Consider the following 13716-nt stretch of genomic DNA (forward strand, 5'->3'; position numbering starts at 1 on the left):
CAGTGCCTTTCTGGTTGGGGTTGAAATCCTTGTTGAATAAAGTGTAATGAACCAACATGTGAGGTTTCAGGTAACATCCCCTGGAGCTGTTGAAAGTTAATAGTTAATGTCTTTCCTCACTGTGTCACACATTTAAGCTGGCAACTACCTTTTTGGGAAGAAGAAAACATAGTCACTTGCAGAAGTAGAACATGGGGTTTGCTCTTCTGCCGAAGCATCAAGTCAGGCAACTTTTAAGACCGAGGACAGATCTTTTGTGCGAATATCTGAGTGAAATGGGGAAACACTGATACGAGGAACAAATTTAGTGTCTTCTACTTTGCTGCTACATTGTCCCTCCTGTTTGAAACTCTGTCCCAACCTTCACCTTAAAATGTATTTTTACAGAATATGTTAAACCTTGCTCTTGGCAAGTCCTTCGAAGGTGACTTGCAGTCATGCAGAAGTCACTGGCTTTGGTAAGGTTGGGGACAATTTGAGAGTGCACTCTGTCTGGTTCTGTTGGCAGAAACTGGCCCATCTTCATGGGTGAGTCTTGTTTAAAAAAAGGTTTATTTAAGGTAAACAGTATAAATAAAATAATGTGACTGACTTTGAACCTTATTTGATATTGTTAACACTCATTTTGGAATGTTTTAGATCAGTCCAAGTGTTTTTTCATTAATGGTGCCTATGAATTGGATATCAAGTAGTCCAGTTCATCTGCACTTCTGCATGGGCCAGTTTCCAAGTAGCACCCACCCGGGAGTGTTCAGAGGTACTCTGTCTGCAAGGTAATTTAGTCTCCTCCCATGAGTTCCCTGGCCGGCCAAGTCTGAGAGTCAGTTCTCTGAAAATGGCCTGTCTTGGGAGAGGACCAGAGAATAGGCGATTTGGAAGCACTCCTGTGTTTGAGCACTTGGAACGTGAGCATTCTCTGTCTTCTCTGTGCTTCACCCAAAGTGACACCAGCTATTTACATTGCAGTAATGGGCATCACTTCTAGAAAAAGTGATTTTGGACTGATGCAGACAATGAGACGTACAGACACCCTTTGGCAACCTTACCTAGAGACTTAAAAGCACTGAGGGTTCTGTCCTGGTCAGTTGTGGTTCATGTTGTACATTGCTGATGACAGCGGTTGAAGATGTGTGTGCTGTTTTTTCAGACTTATTTGGAGGCTGCTCAGTTCCTTGGTATGTTTGTCCTGAAAGTATTTTTTTTTTTTTTTTTTGGTGAACATTGCACTTTTGTTTGTCTAATATGCACAAGAATCGGGTAGGTATTTGATCTCTGTCCACTATGCTGAGTAGTAAGGTGTACTCCTTTGGGATTTAATTCATCTCATTTAACTGTTGTTACTGTTAGTGCTGAAAATGTAATGGATTAAGTTTGGGAAGACCGAACCACTAAAACATGAAATAGCTCTGAGTTTTAAATGCTCTGAAATGCGTTATGGGCATGTCGAATTTTTTAGCTGTTAATGTGCTATTCTGGCTTAAGTGGCATGTTGGGTATGGTATACCTTTAAATGAGGTAGAAATCTATTTAATATGGAAAAACTGTATTTGATACATAAGCACCAGTCTAAAAACGGTTTGGGGCAATCTTTCATTTGCTAGAATAGGTAATGTTAACCTCTTTCCCCAAAATAGTCTTTCTAAAGGTAAATCATTCTAAAAGAAACTTCTTTTTATGTATTTCACAAGCAATGACTTGTTAAAAACCAGTTAACATTTTGTCTTTATTTTTTTTCTAGTCCTCTTTGACTCTCCCTTACCCCCCGTACTATTTTTACTTTATAGACATGGTTTCATGCTTTGAATAGAGAGATGCTGTGTTGGGAGAAGTCATTCCGTTACAGCTGGAAATAAAAAGGACAAGCTAGACTGCACTCTTCATCTAGCTCAGCACTGTTTAATACTTCAGATGAACCAAATGTAATAGTATTAGGACCACAAGCGCTCCTTTGTCTTTTTCCCTCTTTTTCGGCCGCCGCTTGGCATAGGGAGTTCTGGGGCCGCCGATGAGACCCAAGATGCAGTTTCGACCTCTGCCGCAGCTGCAGCAACGCTGGATCGTTAACCCACTGTGCCGGGCTGGGAATCGAACCTGCATCCCAGTACTCCAGAGTTGCACCCCAGTGGGACATCCACAAGCTCTCCTGTAGAGATACCTTCCTGGTACTATGTTGTGGCTTGGCTTCATGTTTGACAGAAGATAAAACTAGTAGAAGCAACTTTTTTCAGACTCAATGTAGAATAGTGAGCTCAGTGTAGAACCAGGACTTTTCTGTACCTCTGTCACCCCCTTTCTAGTGCCTGTCTAGCACCAACTAAACGCTTAATACTTACTGGCTTGAATTGAGGTCCCTGAAGATGTGAGTTTCTAGTGAGTACCAACTATATGTGCTGAGGAGAATGAAGGAAGAGGTGAGTTCTTTCCAAGAAGTACAGGGCAGTGATGAGGCTGGGAGTTCCATTTACTGGAGGGGTAGAGTGAGCTGCTCTGCCCTTGAAGGAGTACCCTGTTGGTCTGGCTTTGACAGCTGTCGGGCTCAGAGTCCTGGCCCTTTACCTGACATTGAAGGTGGTTCTGATGTGTTCCAAGTCTTTGCAGACGTGCCTGCCATTCATTACACTTTGGCCAAAGAATAGTCACTGTGCCTCGTATTGTACCCCCTATTATTACCTCCACATGTTTATTCACGTTCCCTCTGCCAGAATATTCTTATCCCGTCCATCAAAGTCTCATTTTTTTTTTTTTGGTTTTGTCTTGTCTTCTACTTTTTTTTTTTCTTTCCTGTCACAGAGACAGCACAGGATTCTTAACCCAATGTGCCAGAGCGGGGACTCGTTATTTTAACGTAATACTGCTCAAATGGCCCTTAAGCCATGAAACACTCCATGATTTATTTTTGGTGTGGTCCCTGGCACCTTCCTTTGTCACATTTTCTTCATTCCTCATAGGTAATTATTTTGGTACTTCTTTATCCTTTCCTATAAGAAAAGGAGCTGTGCTTCATTCTGATGCTTCTCTTTCATGGTACACTGCTTAATAAATAGCAGGTAGATGGAGACTGACAGGTGTAGGGAGGTTAAAAACAAAGCTGATAGAAAACCTGGAAATAATATGCATATTTTAGTCCCGACTGTGATGCTTTCTTTTGAAACCTCCCTGAGCTTCTGACTCAAACCTTAAAGGGCTAAGCTGCTTTCTCTAGGCCGAGACATTTTTGAAGTATCATTCAAAGTACTCAGTAGCTGCCTGGAGACCCACTGAATCTAACTTGCGGTCATTAAATAGTGTGCCTTCAGAGTGTCACGTTGCTCACCAGCATCTAGAGCTCTCGGAAGGCACTGTCTTGGTCCTTAGAGCAATAGCCGAGGCATGCCTGGTGTCCCTGCTGGTAGCTATGGTCCTGTTATGCCAAAGGTCAAACTTGGGGGCACAGCTGAAGAGTCATGGATCAGGCCAAGGGGGTCCTAGGAACTGCAGTAAGAGGCCTACCCCATGGACTGGCAAGTTTGTACATAACAAGTTACCTAGGGGGTTAAGTCGGGAACAGAAAGGACTGGAGGCAAGCAGTAACTTAAAATTCTCAGAGCATGTCGGGGGAAGGTTTCATCCATCTATTTCCCTATAGTTCCATTTTCCCACTTCATTTCCAGAGCCTATATCGTAATAAAGAGCCATTACAAGTCCCTCCGTTACTGGGACGTCAGTCAGGTTGCCACTTAGTACTCTTGTTTCCAACCTGCCTCCTAGAAAGAGTGGCTTGCTCTTCACCTCAACAGTTGCTTGGGGGAGGTGGTTACTTGTGTTTAACCCTTTGAAAGATGGGTGAGACCACGATTATATAAATCTAAAAATCAAACTGCCATGGAAAATAGTTTTTTGTTTACAGTCTGAGCTCAAATGTCCCATCCTCGAGGAGACCCGGGGTTGTCCCTGTGAGACACAATCTCTGAAATCTTCTCTGCCGCATGTGTTGTCACATCTTCTCTTGAATTAGTTATTGATATCCATGTCACATCTTCACTAAATTGTTAAATTCTATAATTAGGGGCAGAGCTTATCTTTGGTTCCTGTGCCTTGTCTGTGGTAGGTTCTCAGTTGGAGAATGTTTTAAAGGGATTCTAGACTTAGGAGAGACTTGCAGAAAAGGTTTAGTCCTTACCCTTGAATCCAGCCAAATCCAAGCTGTCCTAGGTACATGGTGACCTCTCATGCAGGACTACAGATGCTGTTAATTCCCTCTCGGCCCTGAAGTTTGCTCATTAGCCCTCTTCTACATTCTATAGATGAAAAATCCTGCATGCACCGAAAACTAGATTTGTGGACTCTTAAGGTGGGCTGATTTATATTGTTCATTACCAAGTTCTGAGAAGAGGAAGGCCAAGGATCGTCTTTGGTTCTTGATCAAGATGTTTGATTTCCAGTCCAGTTTAAGACAGTAGACCTTGGCATGTAACAGGTTATAGGAGATTAAACTTATGGATGTTGGAACGTTCCTAGGCAAAAGGAACCATGTATTTTATCATTATAAGATGCATTTAAGTTAAGCTAATAAACATCTCATGTATATACTGCTTTTTAGTAACAAAATAAACTGCCACATCAGTTACTTGAATTTATATGTGACAATCTGGGAAGATAAAAAGCTTTTTATTTTTTTTGTCTTTTTTAGGGCTGCACCCATGGCATATGGAAGTTCCCAGGCTAGGGGTCTAATCAGAGCTATAGCTGCCAGTCTACACCAGAGCCCCAGCAATGTCTGATCCGAGCTGCATCTGCGACCTATACCACAGCTCACGGCAACACTGGATCCTTAACCCACTGAGTGAGGCCAGGGATCAAACCCACAACCTCAGGGTTCCTAGTCGGATTTGTTTCTGCTGCGCCACGATGGGAACTCCGATAAAAAGCTTTTTATAGGCGAGAGACTAAGGTCACAGAGTGAAATAACTTATTGAAGTGAAAAAACAGGGATTGTTCCAAAACTTAGCTTCCCACTGTCTGTGTCAGGATGTTAAACCTCAGCGAGCTCTTGGTTTGGGTGAGTGACGCAAGCTTTTTGAGCCTAAGTTTCCTTACCTAAAAGGCAAAATAGGATTGGGCCATTTTGGGAATTAAGTTCTACAACTCAGACTGAGTTACCTTAGGTGCTTGACAGTATTGTGATATTCAAGGTTTATTCACAAGGTGACTGAAAAGCTCTGCATCGTATGTTGTTTAGTTGGTATTCACATGGGAGAAAGGGATGCAGGTACTAGGATTTAGGACTGGGTGTGGGTGCAGGCTCTGAGGCAAGCGTGGAGTAGTTCGCTAGTGAGGGAATCCTGGGGGCCAGTCCTGAAAAGTCACTGAATCAGCGGCTCTGTAGGGCAGGTGGATTTGGCCCTTTGGGAACCTCGTTCTGAAAGAAAGCTCTTTGATGACCTCTTATGGCAAATAGGAAAGAGTGATGAAGCCTTGCCGAGAGGTGGAGCTTAAGGAAAATGCTGTGTAGTTTACAACGAGGAGGTGGAATGAGCATTCGCTCTGCCAGTGAGCCTGTGCTGTGGATGTTGCCCCGAGTACATGACGAAGCAGAATTGGAGCTCGATCACCTGCCTCCTTGGCATCTCGGCCTCCTAACTCATGCCCTTTCCGCCGCCGCCCCCGTAAGCCCATGAACGGGTTTAGAGGGGACAGCTGAGCAGAGATGAAGCGTCTGGGGCTAAAAGACAACTGGAGAGGTGGCCTTAAAAAAACAACTTGATAGCTGGGAGAGTTCTTCCAGGTCCTCTAATTTACTACTCTTGTTTTATGGATAGGAAAACCGCGGCTCTGAGGAAACTGAAGGGAAAATAGGAAAGAAGTTTACAGCGACTGTATTTAAACCAGCTAGACTATGCAGCCACTACCATTGCACTATATTTGTTTCATCATGCACCTAGCCCTTCTAGAGGTCTTTTAAAATATCCTTGATTTGAACCTCTCGGGGGCAAGAAGAAAGTGGCTCTACGGTGATGGGGAGCAGGGGTAGAAAACAGTTGGTTTCCTCATGGAAACACTATCATTTCCATTTTATTATGTGAAATCTAAGGTGGGTTTTTAAAAAAAAAATGTCAATTTTTTTTTTTTTTTTTAATATTGGGCACCAGAAAAAAGTCTCACACTGCAATATTCTCATTCATTTCAGGGCCAGATGAAGGGAGCATGAAGGTCATTTGTCATAATGTCACCCTATAACCATGTTGAAGAGATGCCATTGACAGAGCATAAAAAGATCCCTGTTGGGAAAGACAGGAGCAGTGTTTTCTGATGATAAGGAGTGTTTACTGGAGTTGCAGGAGTGCGGAAGCAGTTTCAGAACCATCATTGTGAGGGTGAGGTTTTGTTTGGGGGTGGGAGTGTGGAGAGAGCTGGCTAACTCCAGCCATACCTGCTGTAATGTCGTTTCTCTTTATTAGTAGGACCCAGCTAATGGGATGCATTTAGATGAACATCCTTAGGGGTCTGGAGTAGTCCCTTTTTAAATTTTTATTGTACTTTTTCTCCCTATCTGTACCTGTAGCTAACGTAACAGAGGAAAATATTCTTAAATCTTGCTGGAAATTTCTTGTTATTAAACGGTGTGTGGGGGACAGGAGGGGAGGGGACGTGGAGACAGTGCAGTTATCTCTCCAGGGAGGTTTCGCACATTCTGCTCTGATGCCTTTCTCTTTGATTCTTCCAGTGTCTGTGGCAGAGAGAATCAGACCATTGCCATGGGAAATGGGTTACAGCCTTCACAGGACATACATGCTAAAACACCAGAGTGGAATGTTGTCCTGATGTTTGATGGGATTTTCAGGTGAGAAGCTAGTCAGTCTATCAATAGTGTGAAATGCCTAGACTTTCATGGTAAAAAAAAAAAAAAAAAAATTGTAAGCTCCTGGAGGACCAAGACTCTCCTCTTAACTTCTCCCTACCTGCCCACTGACGGCCTGAGATGGGGACCCAAGCCTGACACTGAAATGGGGAAATAGTGACACCTTTTACAACACACAGGATACTTTTTTCTTCAACCCTTCCAAGTATCCAGAGGTTGGCTTGAAAAAAATCTCCTTCACCTCCCCCTTTTAATGGGGGCGGGGGTGGGGGGCTGAGAAAGATGGAGTTGCTTACCTTTGTTTCCCTGCCCAGACAAATACCCCCTTCCCACTGACCCTGTCCACTGCAGGGGGCAGGTATGTTTAAATAGAACCCTGGGTTTCTGAAGTTGCATAAGAAAACAGTTGCATCTGGAAAAGGCCAGCCAAACAAGAGCAATGCAAAGAGGGAACTGGGAGACATGATGGGTTTCCCATCATGCTTGGAATCTATGTAGCCAGCAAATGTCTTTCATCTCCAGATTAGGTAGCTGGTGCTGCTCTCTAACTGGTTAGTGGCCTCACGTAGAATATAGTTTTCATTACTGGGCTCTCTGAAGGGTATATTTTTGGCTTGCCGTTCCCTGTACTCTGACTTGTTGACTCAGTGTTCCAATGGGAATTTTTCAGAGCAGTGAAATGTCAAAATGCAGGCGCAGCAGGAAGAACAGAAATCCCAACCTTAAAATGAACGAGACTGTGTCCATTCTAGTCCCCACTCTAGCCCCCCATCCCCTACCCCTCAAATGCATCGTCATCTTCTGGCAGAGCTGGGTTTCACAAAATAAAGATACACAAACTGATGAAACAGGAAATGCTGACAGGAGGCAGGAGGAGGAGGCGGAGGTGGGGTGGAGAGCAAGAGGGAGAAGTTACGGTCTGGATGCTAGCTGAAGAAGCCTTAATGATCCTAGAAATTATTGGGCAATAATTTCTACTTTGGAACTCATTTTGCTGTTCCAAAGAATGATAAAGCACCTTAATTATTGCTTTAAATAACCACACGGGTCCATCAAAGCAGCATGAAACAGCACCCACGTATGAGCAAACCTATCTCTTGCCATCGCTGTTTACAGCCTGAGAAACCCTTAAGGAAGCAACAGGATAATCACTTGGTAGAGGCAGCATCTAGCCAGGGCCCTCAAGATTCGAGGCTACTCCGGCCTGGGAGAGATGTTGGCAGGTTGCCCTCATCCTGATACCCTGAGATGTTCACCTGGGACAGCCAGAAAGCAGCCATGGCTTCCCTTAACACTGGGGATGGGGAGGGCAGCATTTCAGGATTTTTTAATCCTTACTGCAAGGATTTCAACCCACCCATGGAGGTTCTTCCTGTCTATTGGGATTTCAGGATACTCAGACCAAAGCCTTCCCCACGTAGGCTTTTCCTTACAGGGCTACAGGTAGTTAAGAGCAACCTCGCTCAGTCAAAACAGAGCGTCTGTCTGCTCCGCCTTCCTTCGGTCAGGATAAGCTTCCTAGAGCTGCAGGAACATAGGAGGGTTCTTCATGCAACTTTTAGGACTTGGTTTCTGAGAGAAAGTACTTAGTAGAAGGAACAAAAAGCTAAATTATATTTTAAGAACCATGTTTCCTGCTTAGAGGAGGTTTGGTTGGGTCATCAAAGATGCTTTCTATAGTAGGGTACAGAGATCCACTCTCCCTTCCTCAAAAGGCCTTCCATCCCCTCACGGTGCAAGCTTTCCGGTCACCCTGAGAACCGTAGCTCCCAGAGAAGACCTGATCTTGCCTGCCTCTTCAGACTTGGGGCAGAGGGCAGCCTTCTGAATGTGCAGAAGAAGCTGCTCATTGAGTAAATCTGGTGGCTTCCAGAGTGGTGTCCACTGTCCCTGGGTTGGGCTTCCATCCAGACTGGGGAATGTGCGACTCTCAGTTCTCGATTCCCATCCTGAGGCTGATACAGATTGCACCCGCTGCTTGCCAGCTTCTCCTAAGGAGGCAGTCACTGCAGGCGGGATGATAACTCACGAGTCTTCAATCTCAGTGTGTTGCAGTGAACTTAGGAATCTAATTTTCACAAGACTGTTATCCGCGATGGTTCCAGCTTCGCTGGGGCACCAGTGTACCCTGCAATCTACAACGGAGCCTCACAACACACCGTCTCATCTCTTTTTAATGATGCTTATAAAAATACATACTTTCAAAGAGGGGAACCATCTCTTGCCATTTATTTTCTCCCTAGTATGAAAAAAAAAACCTATGAAAAATATTGGTGAACTTTTTAGAGGGATAATTTCTTATTTATTGATAGCTTAGAAGAAATAATTTGGATTGAATGACATTTTGACTTTGTAGACCTGAACTAAAAATACAGTTAAGTTCAAGGCCTCTCTCTGTCTCTGTCTCTCTCTCACACACATACACATACACACACACAATTTTCTTTCTGTTCATGCCTGTCCTCTTGTTACTCCTTATAGCATTAGTCCTTGAATATTTGAAAGGACCAGAGGTTGTCAGAGCTGAGTCATTTATTTTGGCTGCTCTTGAAACAAATGAGATATGTTGTAAACTAATACGTGAGAAATTATTGATTTTGTTAGCTGCTTAATTGACGTCTCCTAAACTTGGCTCCTAGGACTAGCTGCAGTTTTAGAGGGGCAAAACCACCCACTCCTGTGTGCCAGTATCCCCTTCTCCCTCCATGCATAAATACTGATCTATACATGGAAGGGGTTTGAAAACCAGTCAACCACTCATCACACCTAAATTGGTTTTCCTTCCACTGTAGCCCTCGGCATGTGTCATCCGAAGGTCTGATGCCCTCTGTGCACAAACGGAAGAGGAAATTAAGAAAGGGCTTTCCCGTTTGTGAGCGCCACCTAGAATAATATTTGGCCTCAGTTACCTCGTTTGATTTTCTATAATGATGAAATCCATGTAACGAGTTGCTAAATTCTCACTACATCTCACGTTAATGATAACGTCTTCTCCCTGAGCATGCTCCATTCCTCATTCATGATGAGATTTTGACTTTGAACTTTTTGTGGTGGGAGCTTCCTGTGGACCAGTTCAAGCACATAGAGAGCAGTTAGTACTGGGAGGGAGTCAGAAATCACCCGTACTATTCTTCCCGTCGTGTGTTCAGAGAAACTAATTTTCAGTGGCCAAGGTCACCCAGCATATTAGTGGCAGGACTACGGGTCACATTCTTCCTTCCACTGCAGTCATGTGTCCACTCACATTTATTTTGTCTGAGGGAGGCCGCGCTTGGAATATCTGAGGAGATGGCGGTGACACCTCGCCTCTGAATCATAAACATGATTTGTGGTCTGTTGGGTGTTATCACCTAGACCTGTCAGCCCCCAGTGGGCACACACGTTGAATACTGGGGCAGAAGTTTAAGGATGCAGCAGAGGTTGGGCAAATGGCCGAGTGACTTCTCTGCCTCTGTGGGATTCCAGACACTTCGTACAAGGAGCCCGGCTTGACTTTGCTGTTTGAGTGGATCCCGAATGTCTTAGAACAGTGGGTATTGTCTTTAGTCATGGGCAGAGGCCTAGCCTTTGTTGCCTGATTCATCTAGACTTTAGACATTTTGAATTTAATCTAGAAATGGGTAAAATAGAAGGGCTTCTTGAAAATTTTTTAAAATGATTTTCCCCTTAAATAAAGTGAATAAAGTGCGAGTGAAAAGGGCTGATAACCTCTCCAAAAACTCAAGTGCCACTTGAGAATTGAGATTCCCCCCTCTTCCTTAAATAAAGTGAATATAGTGCTCATGAAAGGTGCTAACAGCAGTTCAAAGGCTGAGATTCCAGTCTTGAACTGGTAGTAGTTGCTACAAGTCCCTCAATTTAACTTTTCCTCCCTTAGCCACATGTTAGTTGTGGGGAAAAGGATGGTCTCAGATGAGAGACTCCCTACTCACTTGGCTCCCCTCCCTCAACACTTCTTAGAAAAAGGGATCTCAGATTCTCTTCCACATCCTCCAAGGCTAGAATGTAGTTTAGCTTTCTGGTCTACACAGGGCAAGAGAAGGGAAGGCAATGATTCCTTGGATGGATGTAAAGAGCTTTTGTCATTGAAGCTGCAAAGCCAAATCCTTTTTTGGCTGCATAGAGCTTTTTTTTTTTTTTTTTTTAAATCTAAGTCCCTCTAGATCCTTGTCTGGGCCTGTTTCTTTGGGCCTCTGTGGACCTTAAATACTGTGCCACAGGGACTGGGAAAAATTTCCCTGGGGATAGTGCTCTAGGGAGGAGTTAGGTTGCCAGTGTCTCATCTCTGTCCTACCCTACCTTGGGGATACCCTCTAAGGATACAAGTGAACCCCAAGCCTCAGAACAGACTGATTGTCAGCTGTGTCTTACTGTCTGCCTACGACTTTGATGATACTGAAGTGCAAAGAAAGAAACGCAACCCCAGTCTTTCCGGTCCTGGGCCATAGGACAGAGGATGCTGTGAGCGATCGCGCCATCGTTCCAGGCATAGCGCTCTTGACGGGCATGGGCAGAGGCTGCTGGACACAGCTCCTCACTAATTCCTTGACCCCCACGGGGGTCTGAATGTCCATGCCTTCCAGCAGGCTCCCCCCGCCCCCCACAATTCACTTCCCAATCCCTCTCCTTTTTCCCCAGAGTACCCTAGCTATCTTGGATAGTTCTGGCACTTCAGAGTTAGAAGGAAAGAGGAATGTTAGTCTAACTTTCCTAAATGTTAAAGCTAAACAAAGCACCAAAAAGGAAAACAAAAGAAGACTTATAAAAATATAATGGGGTCATGCCCTCAGGCTTCCCACATTGTTAGTGGTATATGAACTGTGACTATAACGAACAGGCATTATAAACATCACCGTCTCTTTCCACCCGTATTTAAGCAGCGGAGGCCTCCGAACTACCCTTTCCCCTTGTAAAACTTCACACTGCAGAACCGCAATCTCACACGTCTACTACAGACCTTCGCGAACATACACCCACTTGCAATTCCAAAGAGACTCTCCAAAAAAATAGACATCTGAAAAAAGCGCATCTGTTTATACTGTCTATCTGCATATTATTTCTTGAGATTATTACTTTTTTTTTTTTAACCATAAAAAAGATTGCATATTGGCAATATAATGAAAAAACTACGGCGGCCGTTTCTGGGTGGTGGTGGAGGATGGGTGAGGTGGGTGTTGAGCACAGAAGCATGAGGGCTCAGAGAGGGGCAGCTCAGAGAGGCCCTTAGCCTGGAGATGTGAGGACGGATGTGCAGGCCTTGGGTCTCTGAAATGCCCCATCTCTCTCTCACGCCCGACTCTTTTCTCCCCTCCTCCCCATGGCCACTACCCGTGCCTGGCCGCACAACCCTCTTGAAGCAGAGGAGGAATGGCTTTTTGGCGTGTGTCCGCTGGGGGTGGGCCTGGAGCGAGGCATGGCATTTGGAGGGGTGCGATGTGGGACACACGCCAGAGCAAGCTGATTTGTGACTGTTTCCACTCTGGGAAAAATTGTCCATCACGTCTGTGACTTTAAAAACGTAAGCAGTTGCTAGGCTGATAGGTTAAGAAACAAATCTTTTGTTCTTGTGGTTTTGCATTAATATTAAGCATGAATATATATCATATATTACATTGCTTTCCTTTCTGCGCTGGGGCAGACTGCACTCTCCTTCCAAACGGGAAAAACTGCGCAGCCTACGGACTCACATTTTTGAAAGCTGTTTGCTCCCGCTCCCGCCCCCCACCCAGAGCCCTCCCCTCCGTTCCTGTATTAGAAAAGCTCCCCCCCACACACACCCCCCGAGGTTAAATAGATAGTGCCACATTCGTAGAGTCATGCATCGCTGCATTGGGGATTGCACACACCGCCGAGGAGGAGAGGTTGGGGGGCCCCCTCTCGCTCTCTGCCCCTCCTCCTCCTCCTCCTCCGGCCCTCAGACTCCGGCGCTCCTCCCCCCGCGCTCTCCCAGCCTCCCCCGTCCCAGACCCGTCACTGGTTGTGGACGTCCTCCCTGCGGACGATCTTGTAGATGATCCAGTAGAACATGTTGAAAATGAGGAAGGCCATGGGGAAGCCGATGCGGGAGATCTTGTCGATCTTCTTGGCTCTCTGGATGAAGAGTTTGCGCATCTCCTCTGGGGACTTGGATGGCGCAGGAGGCGGGTTGGTGGTGGTGTTGTTGGCGCCCTTCACCGAGATGCCATCCTTGGCTTGAAGGCAGGCGGGGCCCATCCCATAGGCAGAGAAGTTGAAGCGGCCCTCTCCGGCCTCATCCTCCTGGAACAGGTTCAACATGGGGCTCTACTTAAAATAAGACAGGGGCTGGGCACCCTCCCTGCAAGGCACTCCCCCGGGGGCCAGGCCGCGGCCGCCTGGCTCGCCCTGCCTCCTGGGCGGCGCCACTCCAGCTTTCTGAAGGCTCTTTGGCTGGCTAGGGAGTTATGCCTTATAGAGGGGCGCCGCTTGTGTGCTGAAACAGATGCAGACCAGGGGATGAGTGTGGCCTCGAGGCTGGAGACGGGTTCAGGTCTCTCGTTGGCCGTATGACCTTAGGCAAGTCACCTGCTTGGAAGACTTCCTTCTGTGACTCGGGGTTTGCATTTATTTATGTATTTATTTATTTATGTATTTATTTATTTATTTATTTATTTATTTATTTATTTATTTATTTATATATTTTTGTCTTTTTAGGGCTGCACCCGCAGCACATGGAGGTTCCCAGGCTAGGGGTCTAATCGGAGCTGTAGCCACCAGCCTACGACAGAGCCACAGCAACACGGGATCCGAGCCGTGTCTGCGACCTACACCACAGCTCACGGCAACGCCGGATTCTTAACCCACTGAGCGAGGCCAGGGATCGAACCCGCAACCTCATGGTTCCTAGTCGGATTCGTTAA

The 13716-nt window shown here is 45.5% G+C and overlaps 2 protein-coding genes across 3 annotated transcripts in view; one reads left to right on the forward strand and one right to left on the reverse strand.

The window, feature by feature from the left end:
* G3BP1 (G3BP stress granule assembly factor 1) overlaps positions 1–6810 on the forward strand; it is a 39686-nt gene extending 32876 nt beyond the window's left edge. The window contains exons 12-13 of the transcript XR_007133941.1: positions 6167–6353; positions 6704–6810. The gene's annotated coding sequence lies outside the window, so the exon portion shown is untranslated. The remainder of the gene's footprint in view (positions 1–6166; positions 6354–6703) is intronic.
* Positions 6811–12652: 5842 nt separating this feature from the next.
* GLRA1 (glycine receptor alpha 1) overlaps positions 12653–13716 on the reverse strand; it is an 89215-nt gene continuing 88151 nt past the window's right edge. The window contains exon 9 of one of the 2 annotated variants that reach the window (XM_047772122.1): positions 12653–13096. In XM_047772122.1, the coding sequence (XP_047628078.1) occupies positions 12809–13096 (288 nt within the window). In that variant the 3' untranslated portion in view covers positions 12653–12808. Of the gene's footprint in view, positions 13121–13716 lie in introns of both variants that reach the window. The other variant, XM_047772038.1, reaches the window with a different exon arrangement.

This window comes from Phacochoerus africanus, chromosome 1, assembly GCF_016906955.1.
Source record: "Phacochoerus africanus isolate WHEZ1 chromosome 1, ROS_Pafr_v1, whole genome shotgun sequence".
Lineage (NCBI taxonomy): Eukaryota > Metazoa > Chordata > Mammalia > Artiodactyla > Suidae > Phacochoerus > Phacochoerus africanus.